Source organism: Alternaria burnsii (genome assembly GCF_013036055.1).
Source record: "Alternaria burnsii strain CBS107.38 chromosome Unknown 753, whole genome shotgun sequence".
Classification (NCBI taxonomy): Eukaryota; Fungi; Ascomycota; class Dothideomycetes; order Pleosporales; family Pleosporaceae; genus Alternaria; species Alternaria burnsii.
In genome coordinates, this window is record NW_024066118.1 from 1090611 (window position 1) to 1111813 (window position 21203).

General features: G+C 49.5%; 7 protein-coding genes across 7 annotated transcripts; 3 read left to right on the forward strand and 4 right to left on the reverse strand.

The window, feature by feature from the left end:
* Positions 1–941: 941 nt before the first annotated feature.
* Positions 942–2748, forward strand: GT037_008463 (chitin synthase; the record flags this gene model as incomplete). The annotated part of the gene is made up of 3 exons (XM_038933510.1): positions 942–1138; positions 1195–2447; positions 2501–2748. The coding sequence occupies 3 exons, from the start codon at positions 942–944 to the stop codon at positions 2746–2748; spliced, it is 1698 nt and encodes a 565-aa protein (XP_038784175.1).
* A 1192-nt stretch (positions 2749–3940) lies between these two features.
* Positions 3941–5257, forward strand: GT037_008464 (uncharacterized protein; the record flags this gene model as incomplete). The annotated part of the gene is made up of 2 exons (XM_038933511.1): positions 3941–4165; positions 4286–5257. 2 exons carry the CDS (start codon positions 3941–3943, stop codon positions 5255–5257), a joined length of 1197 nt encoding a protein of 398 aa, XP_038784176.1.
* A 1924-nt stretch (positions 5258–7181) lies between these two features.
* GT037_008465 (uncharacterized protein) lies at positions 7182–9233 on the reverse strand (the record flags this gene model as incomplete). Its single annotated transcript, XM_038933512.1, has 1 exon — positions 7182–9233. The coding sequence occupies one exon, from the start codon at positions 9231–9233 to the stop codon at positions 7182–7184; it is 2052 nt and encodes a 683-aa protein (XP_038784177.1).
* Positions 9234–9923: 690 nt separating this feature from the next.
* GT037_008466 (uncharacterized protein) lies at positions 9924–11945 on the reverse strand (the record flags this gene model as incomplete). Its single annotated transcript, XM_038933513.1, has 1 exon — positions 9924–11945. The coding sequence occupies one exon, from the start codon at positions 11943–11945 to the stop codon at positions 9924–9926; it is 2022 nt and encodes a 673-aa protein (XP_038784178.1).
* A 953-nt stretch (positions 11946–12898) lies between these two features.
* Positions 12899–15093, reverse strand: GT037_008467 (uncharacterized protein; the record flags this gene model as incomplete). The annotated part of the gene is made up of 3 exons (XM_038933514.1): positions 12899–13974; positions 14080–14790; positions 14844–15093. 3 exons carry the CDS (start codon positions 15091–15093, stop codon positions 12899–12901), a joined length of 2037 nt encoding a protein of 678 aa, XP_038784179.1.
* A 982-nt stretch (positions 15094–16075) lies between these two features.
* GT037_008468 (uncharacterized protein) lies at positions 16076–18308 on the reverse strand (the record flags this gene model as incomplete). Its single annotated transcript, XM_038933515.1, has 3 exons — positions 16076–17211; positions 17271–17964; positions 18033–18308. The coding sequence occupies 3 exons, from the start codon at positions 18306–18308 to the stop codon at positions 16076–16078; spliced, it is 2106 nt and encodes a 701-aa protein (XP_038784180.1).
* A 2536-nt stretch (positions 18309–20844) lies between these two features.
* GT037_008469 (uncharacterized protein) lies at positions 20845–21182 on the forward strand (the record flags this gene model as incomplete). Its single annotated transcript, XM_038933516.1, has 2 exons — positions 20845–20931; positions 20985–21182. Coding segments are annotated over 2 exons (285 nt in total), but the record flags the coding sequence as incomplete, so codon positions are not given.
* Between the last annotated feature and the right edge of the window lie 21 nt (positions 21183–21203).

Sequence of the window (21203 nt, forward strand, 5' to 3'; positions counted from 1 at the left end):
GTGAGGAGTCAACCTTGCCGTCCACTCCTACGGTTGTCGGTACGCAGACGAGGAAGTGAGACGCATCTTTTAAGTCTCTCTCATCGTTTGAGAGCTTGGTATGGTGTTTCGAAGAATATTTCGAACGCAGTCTCTCTATACGCGGAGTCGATATATCGTAGCCAATGACCTGAAAAGTGGAAGAGAACACTTCCATAAGATGTTCACCGACATAGCCTACTCCGATAATTGCGATAACAGGCACTTTATCATACTCGTTCAAGGAAGAGATAGGCAGATCTGATGGATTTTGAGATGCTGTGAACGCTGATGAAGTCATGTTGCGAAAAAGACGAGTCAAACCAACGAATTCAATGGATGAGTGAACAAAGGGGTTGATATGATGTGAGAATTTACGGTTATATCGGCGGTCAGGTAGTCAGCCCATCCTAACATCCGTAGTCCCGCAAGGCTGCACACGCATACGCACACTCCAACTCCGTCTCGAGACACCAGACCATACGATTGTTGACAGAATTTAATTCGGCAATGTCACCCTAAACTCAAGTCTCGATACTTCCTAAGGTTAGCTTCGGCACTGCAGCGGCCCGGAAGTCTGATATCACCGGTGTCACTCCGAGCGGGTGCGGAATCAAGACGGGAAAGAACTCCAAATAGACGTTTTAGGGAAGAGGGACCTGCATATGCATGTCATGATACGACGATTTCGTAACCTGGTGCCTGGAAGTACTTCGGAATTGTGTTTTGCATTTTATCCTGGTGTACACCGCCTGACACCACTATTATACCCAACGTTCTAGATACTTGAATGATGTGGAGACGACAACGCAGATCGCCTCTTGGCCCGTTATGCGCCGAGGGAGTGTGCAAAGTACTAAAAATCGCATGTTGGTATGTCGCAGTATTCGTCTAACATACCACCAAACATTACGTCCGTAACGATGGAAATCCTCGAGACCACGAGCTCGGGGGCTCATATTGCGGGCAACATCAAAAGTACACCCAACAACCTCCGAAAAAGATCCTTCTTCTTCTCGTCTAGAGTTTTGTCTAGCGCAATCGAACACCTGCCAACCGTTGACGCGCGGCGGCTGAGGCTTGAGAAATATGTCGTACTATCTATTTTGATACCGCTGAAGTAAGTGAGCCACCATTCATGGTACAAGAATAGAACCACTAAGCATCAGGATGTAGTTGCGTCTTTATCTACATGTTCACAAATTGGTCCAAATTCTTTTGGTACTTGATTCCAGAACTGATGCTCCGGATTGTGGTGGATTGCACCGAAATAACGCTCGTCATTACCTTCTTCATCATAAGACGATTGTACCGGCGCCAACCAAGAATACCAGAGAGGCCAGAGAACTTTGTCTACCTGCTATGTTGCTATAACGAGTCGTATCCAGAACTGATGACCTCATTGGATTCGTTGGCCGAGCAGCAATTATTAGATGCCCACAAGAAAGCCATTGTCGTGATCTGCGACGGCCGAGTCAGCAGCAAGGGTGAACCTAAAACAGCTGCTGCCTATTTGAAAGAGGATATTGTTGAGCGTCCGTCAAGTACGTCTATGGCTCAGGCGTATACTGCGTGGGACGGTGCTCCCATGGACGTCGAGATCATAGAGGGCGAGTTCAGAGGGATCCCAATCATTTGCGTTATCAAAAACGAGAACCGAGGCAAGCGAGATGGCATCGTTCTTATCCGATCGTTCATGCGCAAGTTCAACCAGCGCCATTCGAGCCCTTCGTTAGCGATGCTTTCATCCAAGCTCTTTGCTGAACTGACGAACTTTCTGAAAAAGGCGTCCATCCAGTCAGTGGATTATGCCGTTGGAATAGACGCAGATACCAGGTTTGATACGAAGTGCGTCTTCAACCTGATACAGACAGTAAGGGAAGATGAACAGTGTCAGGGAGTGACCGGCTACATTCGACCTGATCCGAAAGCCTTGGGACCATATTCATTTTCTTACCTCTACCAAAACGCCGAGTATTTAGTTGGTCAGCACCGCCGTCGCCTCCGTCAAAGTCTTACTAGCAGGAAGGTGACCTGTCTGCCCGGATGCTGCCAGTTGTTGCGGGTTAATGAGTATACCTGCGGCGATCATATCTTGGGCAAATTCGGACATTACCCGAAAGGCACCGATGGCTTGTTCCGAACGATCCGATCCATGATGAGCGAGGACAGAGATCACATATGTCTGGTTCTTTCAGAGTACGCCGATGTCCGGACACGCGTATGCCTCGCTGCGCGAGCGTACACAACAGTGCCGAGCACTCCTTCGGTCTTGCTGAGTCAACGGCGTAGATGGACGTTAGGGCCGCTTACCAGCGACAGTCTCCTTCTTAGTCGTAAGTCGACAGGCTGGATCGAGAGAGTAGCCGCATTCACTTCCATATTGCATTGGACCATAAACCCAGCGCTCTACGTTTCAAGATACTACCGTACGTACCGCTGTAGTTGCAAATGATGATACTATTCTGACATCAAGCCGTAGGACAAATTGACAACCAAACAAAATTCTACCTGATTATTCTTGAGAACTATCGGCTAGTTTACGACCTGCTGGTCATCGTCGCAGCCTCGGATTCGGTTCCTGATATCATTCAGTCGTTCATCGGTTTCTGGATGTATGGCTTCTTTGGGCCGACTGTTAATTTTGTCACCCAGCTTTACACTCTGTACAAGATGGACGATTTCCGGTGGGGCAAGACACGCATAGGTGTTGCGGACAAAGCGAAATAGAGCTGTCATAGTGTTCCAGGGCTTGTTTCGGTAACAATACCACTCGTAGGACAAGGAAATGGAGAGGTTGGGTTTCTTTGTTCCCTCCCCTTGCTTCTCGAGCCCCTGATCTAGTAGCGCCTACCAATCGGAACGGGACCTGTTCTCACCCCTCTTGATACCTGACAGGGCTTTGAGTGAAACTTCCGACAACCTTTTGTGTGTTTACAATTTGTTCAGCTATTGCATCTACTTCTTTTACGAGATAACCTCTTCTAGCAGACGGCTCGTTGAGATTACTCGGTAAGATGATCCCGTGCTCACACCTTCTCGCCTTTGTCTCGACGACCTGACAAATTCTTCCGTCACCATGGCTTACATGTTTGCCCGGCATGGCATTGATCGCCCCTCTCGTTAACGTCCTCCGTAGTACAGGTAGAGTGCTGACACCGGTTACTCTCTCGCCCGACACAGATACTACCCGCGAGCTGAACGGCTTACTCGCCCTACAGTAGCGGGTGTTAAGTAGACCGCTAGATAAGTAGCACGCAGGTATGAGCGCACGCAAATGTACCACAGTAAATGAGGCTTAATAGACCTTGGCGTTGAGTCAGTCGAAGGTTTTTGCAGGCGTGTCAAGCAGATGATAAGGCCACCCTGTCTGTCAACCACGCCTCAGCCACGGCCTGACATCACCGCCGATCAACAACGCATCACACCAAAACGCGGCTCCGCTCATTTGCTCCAACGCGCAGTCCATACGTCTGCGCAACGGGGAATTCGAATGCGCAATGAGTTTGTCAGATTTTAGAGCGACGGGATGTCCGTTGCAATGGCAAAGTAATCACGTTCACGGATATTCGGCCGTCCCGCGGCCAGTAAGGGAGGCTTGCTGTGACCAGCAACCTTGACAGCCTCGCTGTGCCCGCCGCCAGACCGCCCTGTTACCGCCACACTGGAAGGGCGGCGTAGGTATGGACGTTGCAATTTGCTCCACGATCTACCCGCAGGCATGTACAGCCATCCTATGTAAGGTAGCCTACCCCAGGTTTCCTCGTCCCGTTTTGCTGTCTCTCACCCGCCCGAGTCTTGATCCAGCTTTGACCCACTTTTCCGGTGCTCACTTCACTACGCTCGACACTGGAGGGCAGTCGCCGTACATGGCTCCAGTTCCAGCTTCACTCTTATCTGAGGTTTAACAAGATACGACATCATGGCACCGCTCAGCAGCATGGATTTGCTCGCCTTGGCAAAGCGCCTCCCCGGAACAGCTACGACACGCACTTCACCACCGACAAGAGAGAGTATGACGACGGAGGGCGGCTTTCTCGAAGCATGGGCTCAAGGATATAACGTTGGCAGCTTGATTGTTCTCATTCTGATCGTCTTCTGCAATTACCGCTCTGGCATATGGCTTCACAAGCTTATTCTACTTGAGGTGAGTTTTATGGATGCTGCGGCAAAGTGCTATTGCTTTTAGGTGGTCGCATGACCGCTTACTCGAAAGTCTCGCTATACAAATCGCTTCAACGCACATACGGAGTACTGACTGACTCAGCTTGTTCTTGCCATTTGGCACGGCCTCTTTATCTTCGTCGAAGACCCCTACTACGGCTGGTACCTCAGCTCGACTGCAAGCCTGCTTTTCATATCGTACTTCCTCCACAACGTTGTATCGTGGCTCAAGATTCGGCCATTCTTGCCACTCTGGGGCTCTCGATTCTTCATCATATCGTTGCTTTGCGTTCAACCATTCTGGATAGCGGAGGCATGGTCGAATTTTGCCTACTTCAATCAACTCAAAAGCGGGTCCACCGTCAATCTTCGCATGCGACCTTGGGAAGCTCTAGTTCGTGATCCCTGGTGGATCTTCACTACCTGGCGGCTCATACATGCTATCAAGAAGACTTATGCCTTTAACCTTTGGACTCTAGTCGGCATAAACAGAAGGTTCGGCGTCATGTTGGCATGCATGATCTTGTCCATCGTCTTCCTGCTAACAGACATTGCTGTCAGCGCCGCGAAGGTAACGGCCAGCAGCGGTATTAACCCATACTGGCGGTTTGCACTTGTGTTCAAGTGCGCATCCGATACTATCTTCCTCGACGACTTTAAGTCCGTTCTAGATGATATTGTCGCACGCAAGTTCAGTTCCGTCGGTGACTCTATGCGTCGCAGCTCGATACCAGGAAGCGGGCCCCATAAGCGCTCGCGCTCTACCTCCCGCAACGACGAGTTCATCGAGTGCAGCACTCTCGAGCCGCCCGAGCCCTTGCCATCGTATAACGACGGTCCTAAGACCATGCCGCGGCCGAAATTCCGCTCTCCGTTTTCGAAGACGCATACAGCACCAGAAGTTCCGACCATTCATATACAGCAGGCTGAAACCGAATCGTCAAGGAACCCTAGTCAAGATAGTTGGGATAGTCAGGGTCCCGTGCTACCCAGACCAGCGCACACTGTGTATCGTAACCCAGAGTTAAGAGCGAACGAGAGCGATGGGAGCTTGCTCATCGGCAGGCTTGTCTGAGAGGGTCTCGATGGCCTGCGAAGTTATGAAATATCGCAGCCAGGCCCTCACGACTCTTCACATACCTATCAGCGATAGACGGGGTATCGCATTATTCGCGCATCTCATCAAGCGTGCTATTAAGCGTACAAAAGGCTTCAAACGTACAGGCCGTGGGGCCTTCGAGCATGATGGCTTCCTTGTTTCTGAAGTAAACAGCAGCACCTAGTAAGTCTCACTCCGGAAATCTTATAGTGAGGGCGCTGCTGACGGTTGTACCAGAAGCGCTACAGCTTTCGAAGCTGCGAGCACTAGTGTTGAACTGACGCAGTGCGGCGTGACAATCGAGCAATAATCTGAATGAAAGCGACAGTCGAGGAGATTGCAAGAGATGGCGAAAGAGGGACAGCATCCGAGAATGATTTTTTGCATGCTACCTTGGTGCAGTCTGAACTTTCATACCATAGTAATGAGCAAGTGAATACACAATATTTACCGTTCGCATACAGCTATCGCACTTTCTTCGCAAGCCTAGCACACTCTGCGAAACCCCGCGTACAGAGAATCTTACGGCGCTTACGTCCACGACCGGTATTATTCGATCCCTCGTATCCAAGCCACGCGCTAGCCTCGCCGTCCTAAGGCTGATTTCGTGATCATGGACATCCGCCTCAGCCTCAGGCGCTTACCTGAAGAAACTTATGCCTTCTTCTAGTATTCTAGCGGGAGAATGCATACGACGTCTTGCTTTATGTGGCTTTCTCTGTTTACTCGGACGCGTAACGGAGAGGATGTTGGGGATGGGTTTGGAAGTGTCCACGTACTCAGTGATGTGGTTCGATATGAAGAATGGAAGTGTGGCAAGGACGTCAATCGTGAAAAAAGACGCTCGAATGTTCCCTCTGTTATCGAACACTCGCTACAATACTTGAATCATCATCCTCATCGAAAACTTTGTTTCCACTACAAAGCATGGGATCACGAAGAACTCCATTTAGCACTGCCACTACACCAGAATGTACCACCGCCATTCCCGGTCCCTATGGCCATGTCCCACCGTCTTCATGTAACGCGCTATACCTCTACAACCCTTCCTTTTCCGCAGCTATCGCCTTCGCCGTTCTTTTCGGTCTCATCACAATCGTGCACGTCTTCCTTGCGATCCTCCATTGGAAGAGCTTCTGCTAGGTGGTTATCATGGGCGCAGCCTGGGAACTAGTATCCTTTATGTTACGCGCCCTCGGCACGCGAGACTAACAGCTTGAAGCATATGCAACTGCATCAACATTGCTATTCCTACTAGCGCCACTATGGATTAACACATTCGTGTACATGACCGCTGGCCGACTGATCTACTTCTTGCATCCCAAGAAGAGAATTCGGGGTATTGAAGCAGCGAAGATGGGTCGCTGGTTTATGTGGCTTGATGTCTTCAGCTTCATTGTTCAGGTAGCTGGCGGATTAATGATGAACAAGGAGAAGGGGGAAAAAGTAGTCGAGATAGGCAAGAATGTGTACATGAGCGGTGTAGGTGTACAGCAACTTTTCATCTTAATATCTCTGGAGATGATTGTGGAGTTTCATGTCTATGTGCTGGGGTTGGAGCGCGACGGCCCATCTTGTGATGGGGATGGAAGCAAGAGAAGAGTTGCGCGATGGAATAGCTGACATATACGCTGTATGCCATCCTTGGGCTCATCACGATACGTATCATCTTTCGGCTCGTCGAGTTCTCGGCTGGCATCGATAAATCAACGAATCTGCTCATTGGGAAGGAAAATTATGCCTTAGGACTCGATGCCGATCCGATGACGTTGGCACTTTTGCTGCTAGCATGTGTTCATCCGGGTATGGTGCTAGAAGGGCCTGACTGTGAATTCCCGTCACGGAAGGAGAAAAGATTGGAGAATGAGGCAAAAAAAGCAAGGGAAAAGTCGCCCGATGCTCATATCCAACCGCGTGGAGGCTGAACAGCAAGACTTGGCAGCTGTGGCGAGGTGTCCAGGTGGTCGACGCCCGATACCCTCCAACCTCTATCCGGTAGTAGCTTGATGCGAACCTTTCTGCTGCTTTTGTCGGAATCTTTCCATGTTGATGAAGGACTCAGCTTGCTTTGCGCGTCTTTTGGTAAACCGTATATCAGTGTCGGCATAACTGATGTTTTCCAGATACCAGTCGAGGTATCTTTGGATGTCTTGATAATTGTCGAGACTAGGAACACCAAACTGAGTGCCAGAAGCAAGAATGGGAAGATAAGCCATTCCCATTGTACTAGAATATATTGTTCGCCGTAGAACGCTTCACCCTGTAGCATTTCACCGCTTTCAGAGGACCTTACGCGATTCGTCATAGCTGCAGCAAGCTTTTCCAGATGTCGTGTGAGATTGTTAGGTGCCATCCAAGGACTGAATGGAAGATATCGCTGGGAAGGGCCGTCCATATATTCCTTATATCTGAGCCTAGGTATTGCAGAGACGTTGTTGACGCTGAATGAAGCAGGGAAGAAATCGTCAAAGATAGCCATAAAAGTACTTGCAGTAACGTTGTTGACTCCATATTCAATCGCCGTATCTTTGGGCTTTGTACCGTTGGAATCAATTCCTGCAGGTACGATAGTGATGTTCTCCTTGTATTGGATCCAGGTTCCACCCCCTTCTTCATCCGGAATTTCCCATGAGATCCATGGATTTGGCCCACCAGTGGTGTTGTAGTATGATGATATGATGCGTTCGTTGTATCCGCCCAGGCCATAGAACGACTCAATGGTCTGGACACACCAAGAGAGAATACACTCATGGACCGTAGGAGTTGTGTTTTGATAGACGCTTTCCGGGCCACCGGTTGCAGAAGCTATCAAAGCATCAAGGATTGGGTTGCGTATGTTTCTAAAAGCCACTGATCCAACGCCGTAGGAACGCTCCTTGGTTAGGTGAGTTGTGAGAGGAATTGTTCTAAGCAGTAGAGTTTCGTCGTGGGTATTGTTCGTGTCGGTATCAATAGTGTAACCCGAAAGAACGATCGGAACGTCCTCCGTTACGTTCAAAAAATGCCCGCACACTTTACTGTTGGGATAGGGAACCTTGGAAAGAGGTCCCTCCCAGTTCGTACTCCAATCTACCGTTGTGTTCAGACAAGCAAAGGTGATGTCTAGGAGGTCGCTAACCTCTTCGCATTTACTGTAGACAGCAAGTGTGTCGTATGTTGGCCAAGTACAGTTACTGGTAGGGCAAGACAGGGGAATGTCTGGACGAAAACTTGTGCCAAATGGAATAGGTTTGGTGCCATTTCTGTAAAGGAATTGTTGAACGACAGGCATTACTTCGGAGTTATAGATGCTGGTCTCCCATCCGCCCTGAAACTCCATCTGGTAGGGTGGATCGTAACGAACCACATATGGTATCTCTCCAGAAATTTCGTGTAGAGTCCATTGATTCGGGAAAGTTGCCACCTGTTGGAAAAAGGTGTCGATCGCAAGAAGCAAAACAATAAGTAGTGCGCCTAGGGCAGCCAACGAGCGACCCTTTGTTCGGAAGAGTAGCATCAGGGCACCAAGGGGTCCTCTGGAAGCTTTGTCAAATATTTCAAAGTCCCACATGGCCTTGGACTCGTGAAACCAATTCCATTTTAATTGACCAAGCGCTTCCGACGTTGGCACGATCAGCGCGGCCGAAGAGATTTTCCCCAAGACGTTAGTCCAGTTAAGATATGATCCATTTTTAGACAGTGGGTGGTCTTTGATCCGAAGGTAGATGCAGATGATTGCGACCATACAAGCCGCACTGATACACCAACTCACTATCTCAAACAACCACCTCTTAAAGACATTATTCGACGCGTTGTACTCGGCTAACTTCTTCTCGGCTCGCTGTGTAAAGTCAAGTGATGGTTTCGTGTTTTCCAATGTATTAGGCAATTCTGTCGTATGCCGTCCTCTGTGTCGTGCACCTCGTTGTATCCATGGAAGGTAGTTGCGTGCCGCTGTCGAACTGGAAGCCATTTTTGTAGAAATTAAATTGACAGAGAGCAACTCTTGCTAGTCCACGCGAAAAATGAAGGATGACAACCTCGTGGTAAGAATGGCTTTTTGATCGATGCTTGAAAGCAGGACGATACCCACCCAGCTAAGGTAGTGCATCGGCGCCTAGAGAGCCGCATAGCCTGGAAACCCAGATGCAACTATAATCATAACCATGACGGGATAGCAGCGCTAAGATGCACGTGTTTTCATCGAATGTCGTGCATGCGCTTCGTTATCACGCGCCTATAGGAGCTTTGCTGTTAGCGCTGCGACATGGTGACCGGCAGCTAGCCACTTTGCAAGCTCGGTGACTGGGATTGTGACATTGCACAACATTGTAATGTAGCTCTGTGCGCAATGGAAAGGGAACCATCGTCCTGAGAGTCAATAAAGGAAAAAGAGAACGGTGTAGTTGGAACGAGGTTAGCTGGGCCGAGGCTCAGCAAGCGAGATTGGCTCCGCGATGATGCCTAGGTAATGCTCGCGAGTTGTCTCACCAAGAGCAACAACATCAATTGCAATGTGCTATATCGATTTAATCATAGATTAGTGTAGCGGTTATAGAATCAGGGTGCGTCATGATGATAAGAACAGCTCATTACAGATTTTCACTCTCTTTGAACTAATTTTCATCGTTTGCATGCACGTATCACAAGCGGAGGCTTGCAGCTATATGAGACCTGGCGGAGCCGTTGATGCGGGCTGAACCTGACCAGACACCTTCCATCCTTGCTTCGGCATTAGTTTGATCCTGACATTCTTCGATGACGAGGTTACCGACGTTGCGAGTCCTTGTTGAAGGTCTTTCGGCAGACTGTATATCAACGCTGGCATAGCCGAAGTCTTCCATATACCTGTATCGGTGTCTTTCGAGGTTTTGAAAATGGTCGCAACCAAGAACACTAGGCTCAGTACAAGTAGTAGAATTGGAAAGATGAGCCACGACCAATTGATATGGATGAATTTCTCCTCATTGTACGCCTCTCCGACAAGCAACTCATGGCTCTGAGGATTCGATCGTATGACGTTGGTAAGTGCTGACGCCAATCTCTGCATGTGATGTGTGACATTGTTCGGTGCCATCCATGGATTGAAGTCCAAGAAACGAGTAGACGGGCCAATAGGGTAGTTCTTGAATCTTAAGTTAGGTTTTTGATCCATATTCGCAGCTGTGTAGGACGCGGGAAAGAAGTCGTCCCAGATGACCATGATCTGGAAGGCTGTTTCGTTCCAGACAGAATAGTTAATGTTGATATCCGAAGAATTCACTGCTGGCACTTCAAGCGCGATGTTAGGTTCGTAGGAGTAAAAGTCGTTGGTAACAGTCCATGGCCATGGAACTGGGTCAGTCGCCAGATCCAGAAAAGTTGCGTTAATGCTTTCGCTATACACCCCCCACTCGTATGACGACCTCAAACGGTGAACACACCATGATAGTATACATTCATGTACTACAGGAGCCTCGTGACGGTATACACTATCAAGCCCGTTTGCCGCGGATGCGATTAGACCATCAGTAATAGGGTAGCGGATATTCTTAAACGAAAAAGATCCAGTCCCGTAGTAGGGCTCTTTTGTGTCCATGTCAGAAAGAGGAATGGTACGCATCAACAAAGCCTCGCCAGTTGTGTTTCTTGTACCATTTTCTTGCATGATATATCCAGAGAGAAGTACCGGTGTAGTCGACGTAACATTGAGAAAATGCCCACAAACCATTCCGATTGGATATGGTACTTCTGTCAACGGACCTTGCCATTCGGCGCTCCAGTCAATTGTTGTATTGAGGCATGCGTACGTGATATTCAATTCTTGAGAAACATCCACACAGCTGCTGCATGTCGCTAAGGTGTCGTATTCAGGCCAAGTGCATCTGCTAGAGGGACAAGACAGGGGGATATCGGGACGATATCCACTTCCAAACGGCACAGGTTGCGACCCGTTTTCGTAGAAGTAACTCTTGATGACGGGAGCGGTAATTTGGTCGTACATTCCCTGCTCCTCTCCCTTGAGGAAATAAGTCAGATGAGGTGGAAAGTATTTCGTAACGAGTGGAATAGAGCTCGGTGCTTTCTGTAGGGCCCATTGATTGGGAAATGTCACCACTTGCTGAAAGAAGGTATCGATGGCAAGCAATAACACAATGAGCAGCGCCCCTAACGCAGCAAGTGATCTCCCTTTCGTCCGGAATAGGAGTAGTGTGGCCCCCCATGCACCGCGGGATGCCTTGTCGAAGACCTCGAAATCCCACATGGCTTTGGATTGATGGAACCAGTGCCATTTGAGTTGTCCGAGTGCTTCTGAAGTTGGCACAATGAGTGAAGCGGATGCTACTTTTCCCAACAGGCTGGCCACTGTGAGAAGCCGTTCGCTTTGGGCCATCTCTTTCCCACTGATGGATATATAGATACCAACGATGGCACCCATGCATGCTGCACTGACTAGCCAGCTGATTATCTCGAACAGCCACCTCTTGAAAACATTCTGGGAGGCATTGTATTCCGCCAATTTCTTCTCTAAGCGTTGTATAAGATCCAATGATCTCTTATCTTTATCGTCGGAAGCAGAGGGCGATGGTGTGTCGCATTCATGATCGTGCGGCAGGTGTCTTGAGAGTTGGCATTGCGGAAGTGTTGCTGAAGTGTCATGTGGGTGGTGTGAGACCGCGGACGAGTAACTGGGCGGTTCGTTCATTGCGAGGTGCCAAATGAGTAGTTCTGTCCTTCGGGACTAGCAATTGGATGCGATATGTTGTCGAACTTGTAACATAGTCTTACAAGAACTTCTCAGGCATGTGAGGTTTCGATGGGATGAGGTTCAACTCGGCAATGCCTCAGCACAGCAGTCTCGTCACGTCTTGCAGTTGGAGATATCGAACCGCCAAAACATGCACCAAAGCATATGACAAAGCCTGCGATCATCGTGCAAGTTTAGCGCCGGGTTCTGTATGTGCCCTCTTTCCATCTTGAGCGAGCGCTTCGCTCTCATGCGCCTATGGGAACTTTGCTGCTAGCGCCGCGGCATACCTACGTAGCGACCGGGTGATAGCTACCGGACGTGGCTATCAACATGGTGTCACGCAGTTGAATGAAGTGATCAGATACATTAGAGAAAAGGCCAAGGTTGAACAGGGTGTTGTGCTTTTGGTGAAAGAAATAAAGATGGGGTATGATAGAGGTGGGGCGAAGGAGGGAGGGGTGAGGGCGAGCGGAGCCCGGAGGCATTGGCCGAGCTGAGGCTCAACAAGCACCTAAACAACCCAAGCCCATAATTACGCTCCTGTTATACCTTATCAGCACGTAGTGTTTCACATGTATACGCTGATAGGACGCGACAAAGTGCATGTTCTGTTTATAGTATCAGGTAGGTGTACTACTGGTAACATGACATGATTCATACCACGTTGCATCGAGCTCAGTATGGTGACCAGGTATTTGCAGATCTTGGGTATCGTCGAACGCCTTTTGGATTTACATGTGGGTGTCATGTGCACGTATCCACATAGTCGCGATAACCACAACCAAAGTATCACCACAGTGAACACGTCTACAGTTCCACGCCGGAAAGAAGCGATAGCCTGCATACTTGAGCGTTGAGTTCAGTTTGGGCTGGAACACGCGCAGTAGTAGTAGTGCAGATATTAACAACTATATGAACCCTGGTGGAGCCCTCGGTGCTGGATGGCCTTGTCCTGACACTCTCCAGCCTTGTTTTGGCAACAGCCTGATTTTGACCTTCTTCGACCTTCTTTTCGAAATAGATCTCGACGTCGCCGACGTTGTGAGTCCCTGTTGCAAGTCTTTCGGTAGACTGTATATCAGCGCTGGCATAGCCGAAGTTTTCCAGGTGCCGATTCCATCGTATGTTTCTTGTGAAGTTTTTATCATCGTGGCTACCAAGAACACGATACTCAAGAGAAGCATGACCAGAGGAAATGTAAGCCAGCCCCATTCAACTCTCACATATGTCTCTGGCGAAGAAGCGCTTCCAATGATCAGTTCGTTGCTGTCAGCATCTGATCTGACAACATTCGTCATAGCCCGTGCTATTCTTTCCATGTGATAAGTGACGTTGTTGGGAGCAAGCCATGGATTGAAATGTACTTCTCGGAATCTGATCTGGTCCGTAAAGCTAGTTCGGACTTTCAGGTATGGCTCTGCCGAAGGATCCGAAATAGTAATCAGGGATGGAAACACCTCATCCAGAACAACGACCGTGAGTAAGAACGTATCATTAGAAACGCCGAAAGAAGTAACAGGAGTGTTGTTAGAAGGTGGGGTTATTGTGATGTTCTCACTGAAGTCCTGGTAGGTATCGCCGTTCGACAACTGCTCGACGTACCAGGGGTACTCGGTTTTCGTTGTGTTCGTAAAAGTCTCAATCACCTGCTCTTCATAACCTCCCTGTGAATAGGAGGAACGGAGAGTCTGGACACACCAAGACAAGACACATTCGTGGGCGACGGGGGGTACTTTACGATAGACGCTGGTGGCAGAGCCGTCAGCTGCGCTTACGATGAGTGCATCAAGGATGGGGTTGTTGATGTGCTTGAAGTTGATAGAGCCTCCGTAAAGTGGCCTTCTGAGAGGATTCGTGACAAGTGGTAGTGTGCGCATGAGAAGGGTCTCTCCGTAAGTTGAATTGGTACTGTTCTCGACCCTGTAGCCGGACATGAGTACAGGAGATGAACTCGTCGCGTTCAAGAAGTAGCCGCATGCAGTACCTAAGTGGACACATTGTTAGCCGCAGTAAACCTTGTTAGGTGATTAGTTGACTGCATGGTTTGGCATGATAAAGACTGACGGCAGTGATGAAAGGCATGTCTCACCATCGGAATATGTATCTTCCGTTCCAGGACCAGTGGCATTTCTGATCCAGTCCATCTTCATGTTAAGGCAGTGATACTCAAGAAGATGTGAAACGTCTTCGCAAGCACTACAAACTCCCAAAGACTGGTAGGCCGGCCATTCACATTGACTAGTTGGGCACACAAGTGGTATCTCTGCTTGAGGGCCACCCTTGGTAAGTAGAGGGCGCGTGCCGTTTTTGTCATACATGAATGGATCCAGGGCCCTCTTTAGATCTTGGTTCATCGTAGACAAAGGCGTGTCGGCATAAGTGCTGTCATAGGTAAGCACGTCGGAAGGGGTATATCGTATACTCCGCGGGATAGAACTATTGCCCTGCAATATCCAGCGCTCCTGCAAATCCGTTACTTGCTGGAAAAAGGTATCGATTGCAAGCAGTAGAACTGTCAACAGAGCACCTAAAGCAGCGAGCGACTTGCCCTTTGTTCGGCACAACAGCATAAATGATCCCCATGCGCCTCGCGATGCTTTATCGAAGATTTCGAAATCGAACGCATCTCTGGACTTCTTTCCATGGAACCATATCCACTTCAGCTGCCCAATGGCCTCTGATATTGGTAGGATGAGTGCTCCAGAGGCAATCTTTGAGAGAATCGTGATGATGGTCAATCCGGGAGGCCATTTGTCGAGAGATTGATCTTGAAGATAATAAATCAATCCAATGATCGCGCCTGGTATTGCCATCAGCATACGTACAGAACATACTGAGCCGAAGCTATTTTACCCATGCAGACAGCACTTGTCGACACGCTGATGATCTCGAACAGCCAGCGTTTGAACACATTCTGGGACGTGTTGTACTGCGCTAGCTTCTGCTCGATGTGTCCTGGGAAATTAAAAGAACGCTTGTCATGAAAGGATGCTCGATAGGATGGTGGAGCTGGTATGTTCGAGCCTTCATTGACCGATGGGAAGTACGGGTTTTGCGGCTGCGTGAGTGAAATGGGTGGCTGCCTTCCTCGTTGTTGTGACATGATACGTATGCTCGCTTGATAGGAACTTGGGAATACATGAGCGGTCAAGATGTGACGCTTTACAGGGCATGCTAGAGTTGATCATTGGCAGCCTTCTATAGTATGCCAATCCACAGAATGGTCGAGCGCTTAACGGTTGAGCTTCCTGTGGCTCGTTTAGGAGGTACAACATGATTGCGAGCCGAATCTTCAGGATAAGTGAATGGTCGTTCAGGTGTGCATGTAGAAGACTGGGCTTGAGCGTTGGCGATGCAAAGATGGCCTGTGCTTGCTTGGCAGGGCTGCCAGACCTGTGAGAGCTAGAAGTTTAGCGCCCGCAGCGGATTTCGCGGGGATAAGGTGCAGCAGACTCGACTAAATGGCCAGAGTCACGGTAGCGCTCGGGAGTAAAACTCCCGGTAACTACCGTATGCCGAGTCTTTGGGAGCTACGTGGAGTATGCCGCCAAGTGGGGACTAACAAGTTTAAGCGCTGGAGTTGTTATCATCATGAGCGGGCTCTAGGCAGAACGCAAGGCGGTCTGGTTGAGGCAGGGGGGCTGTGTTTGGTGCGTCTACGCGTTCGAAGCGAGCCTTATGGCCGGCTCCAGCACCGATGCGAAGCCGACGCATTGGTGCAGAAGTACGTCGTGGTGAACGTCATTATCAGCTACACTGCTGGGGGACTATATGACGCCCTCGAACTTCGCAGGTGCCAGTGGTAGGTGCCTCAGCAATACTAGCCTCATGTTGAGTTGGTGCCTTGAGGGCATAATATGTCAGCCTCATAGAAAATGAGTAGTGAGTTCCCAGGGTCTTCCACATATGACAAAATTGAGGGTACAACAGTGCTAACTTCAGGCGCTCGACTTCAAATGCGTATGTAATGTAAATGGAAATAAAATAGAATACAGTCATGTGAGCAAGATCATAATTACGTAGCCAACCTATGTCGCTTGCCGCTATCCATGTCTGCATGGAGATGTCATGTCCACCATTAGTATTCAGATCCATCCTGGAGGTGCTCTCCCTTCACTGTTCGTGTTCGGCATTGGTGACATGTGCACTTGACCGGAAACTCTCCAACCATGTTTCGGAAGCAGTCGAATCTTGACCTTCCTAGATTCCTTTTCCAGCCCGTTCCTCCATCGGCTTTGCGAGGCAACAGCTTCTTGCGTGTCTTTCGGCAGACTGTATATCAATGTCGGTAAAGCCGAAGTCTTCCACACACCCACTCCGCCATCACTGATCCTGGATGTTTTCATGATGGTTGCTACGAGGAAGATTAGGCTGAATAATAGAAGCGCAAGGGGAAATGTAAGCCATTCCCAATGGACTGCGATGAAAGTAGTCTGCGAATAGGCTCGTCCTCGAACGAAGTCATGACTATTGTGTGTTCTTACAACATTTGTCATGGCAGTTGCAAGCCTCTCAACGTACTGAGTAACGTTGTTGGGGGCGAGCCATGGGCATGACGTGAAAGGATGGAGTTGGTTGCGACCCCAGGCATAGATTCTGATGCGCCACCAAGGAGGTGATACAGTGTCAGCGACCGTAATCGTAGAGGGAAATATCTCATCAAATAGCGCCTGAGTTCTTGCGAACGTCTCGTTTGACATGCCGTAGTCATCAACCCTTGGGTCCGCTCCAGGAGGATGTATGCTAAGGTTTCCCTGAAACTCCGACCAAAAGGCCTCCTCACCGAGAGACACCACGGACCGACCCGTCCATGGATAGGGTCGCTGGCGAGCAGTAGTATTGAGAAATGTCTTGATCACCGTCTCTTCATAATCCCCCGAAGCATAGGTGGATTTGAGGGTTTTGACACACCATGATAACATGCATTCTTGAGCAATTGGAGGTTGGCGATCATACACACTGGAAGCGGTGCCGTCGGCTGCACTAACAATTATAGCATCGAGGAAAGGCAGATAGACATCCTTGAAATTTATGGAGCCGCCAAAGAACGGTGTTGCCGAGAGAGGATTGACGGACGTCATTGCTGCCGACAATGCTATTGTGCGCAATAGCAACGCCTCGTCTTTGGTCGACGAGTCGGCGGCAGCAGTGCCGGTTCTGAAGCCAGACATCAGGACAGGTGCTTCGCTCGTAGCATTTATCCAATAACCACATGCACTTCCTAGTATTTTGAAGTCAGCATTTTGCAGGACAACACTCTGCATACATAGGGCGCATTACCTACAGGCTGTGTTGTCCTGTTGAAGTAGACGCTGGATATCCAGTCTAATTTTGTTGTAAGGCAGGCATATGTTAGAAGCTCAGAAACATCAGTGCACGCACTGCAGACCCCCAGCGTATCGTATTCGTCCCATTCGCATCGACTCGATGGACACGATAACGGTATGTCTGGCCGATCTCCAGACCCAAATGGGACAGGTTTATTACCGTTGTAATAAAAGAACTTAAGCGTGGCCTGTCGTAGATTTATGTCTTCCATCGTGCTCGGATAGCCGTCCTCGTATATGTCTCCATTATCACCTTCGTACCGTACCACGCGGGGGATCTCACCAAAGCCGTCGAGCTCCCATCGTTCAGGAAGGTCTGTGACTTGCTGAAAGAACGTATCCACGGCCAGCAGGAGAAGGGTAAGGATGGCGCCGAGCGCAGCTAGAGATCGACCTTTTGTGCGAAAGAGCAGGAGGAAAGAACCCCAAGCTCCACGAGAGGCCTTGTCAAATATCTCGAAGTCGATCATGTCTTTTGATTCACTGCCGCGGAACCAGGCCCATTTCAGCTGGCCTATAGCTTCGGAGATCGGGAGTATAAGGGCGGCCGACGCAATTTTGGACAGTACGTTTTGGATGGTCGAAGCTAGTGGCCACTCGCTGAGAGGTTGGTCCTTGGTGTGAATGCATATGCCGATTATGACTCCCTAAGAACACATGGTGAGTGTTGCTCTATCGCATACCCGAACCTTTCTATACAGAAGGCCATACGCACCATGCAGATAGCACTGATAGTCAGGCTTGCAATCTCGAAGAGCCAGCGCTTGAGGATATTCTGAGACGCGTTGTATTCTGCCAGCTTCTTCTCGAAGCGTTGGGACAGGTCTAGCGAAGACTTCTGTTGCACCGACGCGCGATATGGAGGAGGTGGTGTGATATTTTCATTGCTCGAAGCTGGGATATAGGACTGTGGAAGTCTGGAGATGAGTGTCATCTGCGCCTGTCCTGAGGGCTTGCTGTGGGAGTTGCGAAAACACAATCGATGAACCATGATCCGTACGACATCGAGAGAAACGACCGGCTGACGTTCTACATGGCGATCTTATCGTTGGAAAACCTCCCTGTGGAGGTAGGGCGGCTAAAACTACGCTTCACAATAAGTTCGATAAGGGACTGCAGCTATTATGGGCTGCGAGCTTATCAGCATCGAATTGGAGCATACTCGTTGTGCAGACATCTCAGATAAGGGATATTGAGCCTCTACAGAACAGCGACTTAGCGCCAGCAGAATAAATCGCTGTTGCGGCTTCTGTTTAGCGCTGCGGCACAGCGATTGGATTTCGCGGTCAGGCTGATGATGAACGCGCGCAATACGGCATATCTGGTGCAGATTTGGTGGCTTCGTGGGGCCGGGCGAATGCTCTGGAGGCCTGGCCGTCAAAGGGCAGGTTGAGGTGTCGTTGTTGATGGAGGAAGGCTCTGTCGCGTAGCTAACGCGGCGCGAAAGCCATTCATCACACTAGCGCAGCTACCTCATACGCGACGGCTCACTACGTCATACGGCGAGGCTTCAGTTTTCCGGTCTGCACCTTCGGTACAATACCTGGCTCGTTAATCCACCCAGTCATAACTGAGAGAGCAAAGATGCTCCAAAGGACACTTGAGTCCAAAGTGCGTGGTGGTCAACAAGTAGGAGCTTCATACCTATACGGGCTCCATGACTCTTGAACAAGATGTCTATGCCCACGCGCCCTTGGTCATGATTCCTCAGTCCTTCCGACGATAATATCTTGCAGAGTCAACCAGTATGGCTTACAATCGGTCATGCTATGTGCGTCTGAGCTGCTCCGCAGCCCCATTCGAGAGCAATCTCTGTGTGACGACCAGGATTCCATGCCCGAGACTCAGCGAGATGCCATAACAGGAAGTCGACCAAACCGCTGCGAAGTTGAAATTTATGGGCGTATGCTTCTCTCATGTTATCTTTTTTTTTTGCAATTCTGAATGAGCATATGTAGCAGGTCTCAATCTATGTCAACTAAGTCTTTCGAAAGGACGACTATGATTTGCTGGATATTTGTTTTCTTAATGGTGTCGATGGTCTACAGAAGCTGGGATCTAGAGTAGGGGAGGATCAGCAAGCACTAAGCATCCAGTCGTGATACAAGTGCATTGCATTGTCGCGATGCAAGTGAAATGTGCCGGACTTGTGCACATCCTGGCCAAGTCGAGAGTATGGAAGCATCAGGTGTTTCGATAAGGTTGATATGCGGGTGATGGGTTGCGCCGAGAGTCCACAAGCGGAAGTAAGCGTCTCAACGTTGATGCAGCTCCGGGCGGCTAACAGGTAGTCGCTGTTGGCTGCAGCATTTCTGTGTCGCCCTGTCGCCTTCCCCTAGATGCCATTGCATTTGCTCTGATATCCTGGTCAAGGCATAGACTAGAATGTTGAAGCCTGTAACATTGTTCTTCTGGAGGATACTTGTGGTAACTCACGGCGATTGCAAGCTTTGCAGGTCACCCAGATGTTTGCCGCAAAAGTAGTATCAATAGTGCGACGGCGCAACAGTTGCGAGCGAGGCCGTTTCTATGCGCATCCGATTGCAATACGCCCGGACGGGTAGTTGCATCATGCCAGGCAAATTCGGCATGCAACTTACACAACAACGAACATCACTTCAGAACAACATTTCAACATGTGGCTTTTTGGTCTTGAATCATACTTTATTGAATGTCTACAGAAATCGTGAAATTTCGTAGAAAGCGTAACGCCGATGATCGTCACGTGTGCGGGTAAGGTGTGATTCGGTCGCGAATTCGGTTCAATGGCGCAAGGTACGGAAGATGTAGAGCCAATCGCTTCAACTCCAGGGGTGACTTCAAAACGCCGCCAAGCCACGTCATAATCTCAATACCCTTCGATTGGTTAGAAAGTGTTCTGGTGTCGTGGAGGATCTAGGAAAATTCTAGGTAAGAGTTCAGACTTACAAGAATCGTGTGTTGACGGGATCGCCTTGTAGAAAGCCCTGAAAGCCCTATAGCGCTTCCAGTGTGATAACTCAGTGTGACGACTTTGCCAGGGCCTTTGAGTTCGTCACATCGCGTTGCTGGGCTTCCATGAGACTGAGCCTAACCCATTGTGTCCCCATCACGTCCGTCTTTGCGTTTCAGCTTGCCGTTTCTGTACCCCTGCGGTCATGCTCTCCTGCCTCTCCCCCAATGATTGTAGAACATCCACATTGCATGAGCAGCGTGTGTGCTCATCCCATGCACCTTGCGTCGCGTGAGTGGCTTCGAAGGCGGTTATCGTTGAGAAGACCACTGCGGGTTGAAGCGCCGTGGATGGGTAGTGGAAATGAGTCCATTGTGTGACGCACCGTCACAAGCGTTGCCTTACATCCAGGACCTGGGATAAATGTGTCGATACGTCCCTTGTTCCAGATAACATCTCCAGCACAGGATCATCTCTTCAAACACCAACTCTTCCTTTTCCAAGTCGACATTTCATCCTTCATCAAGGCAGTCTCGGTTCCTCCTCCACCTAGTAACCTAATCGAGTTGTACGAACAACGACTGCAACCGCCAACATGCACGTACGCGCAATCATTCTTGCTGCAGCTATGATGCTTCCCGCCATAGCAGCACCTGTACCAGCACCAGCACCAACCAGCAATGTGAGTGTCATTGATACCCAAAGATATCGCACACAGTAGCTAATCCTTCGTAGATCAGTCCAATACCAGTAGTCGAGCGCCGCAATGATTTTTCGATAGCAAACCTTTTTCGAGATCTCTTAAAGAGGGAGGCAACAATCGAGACAGACGCCGTCGAGATTAGAGGTGCCGAGGCCGGAGGCATCAAATTCGGCAGCACTGGTGGCCATCGACGAGACGCTGAGGCTGAGCCGATCAAGTTCAGTACCCCCGGTGGCCATCGACGAGAAGCT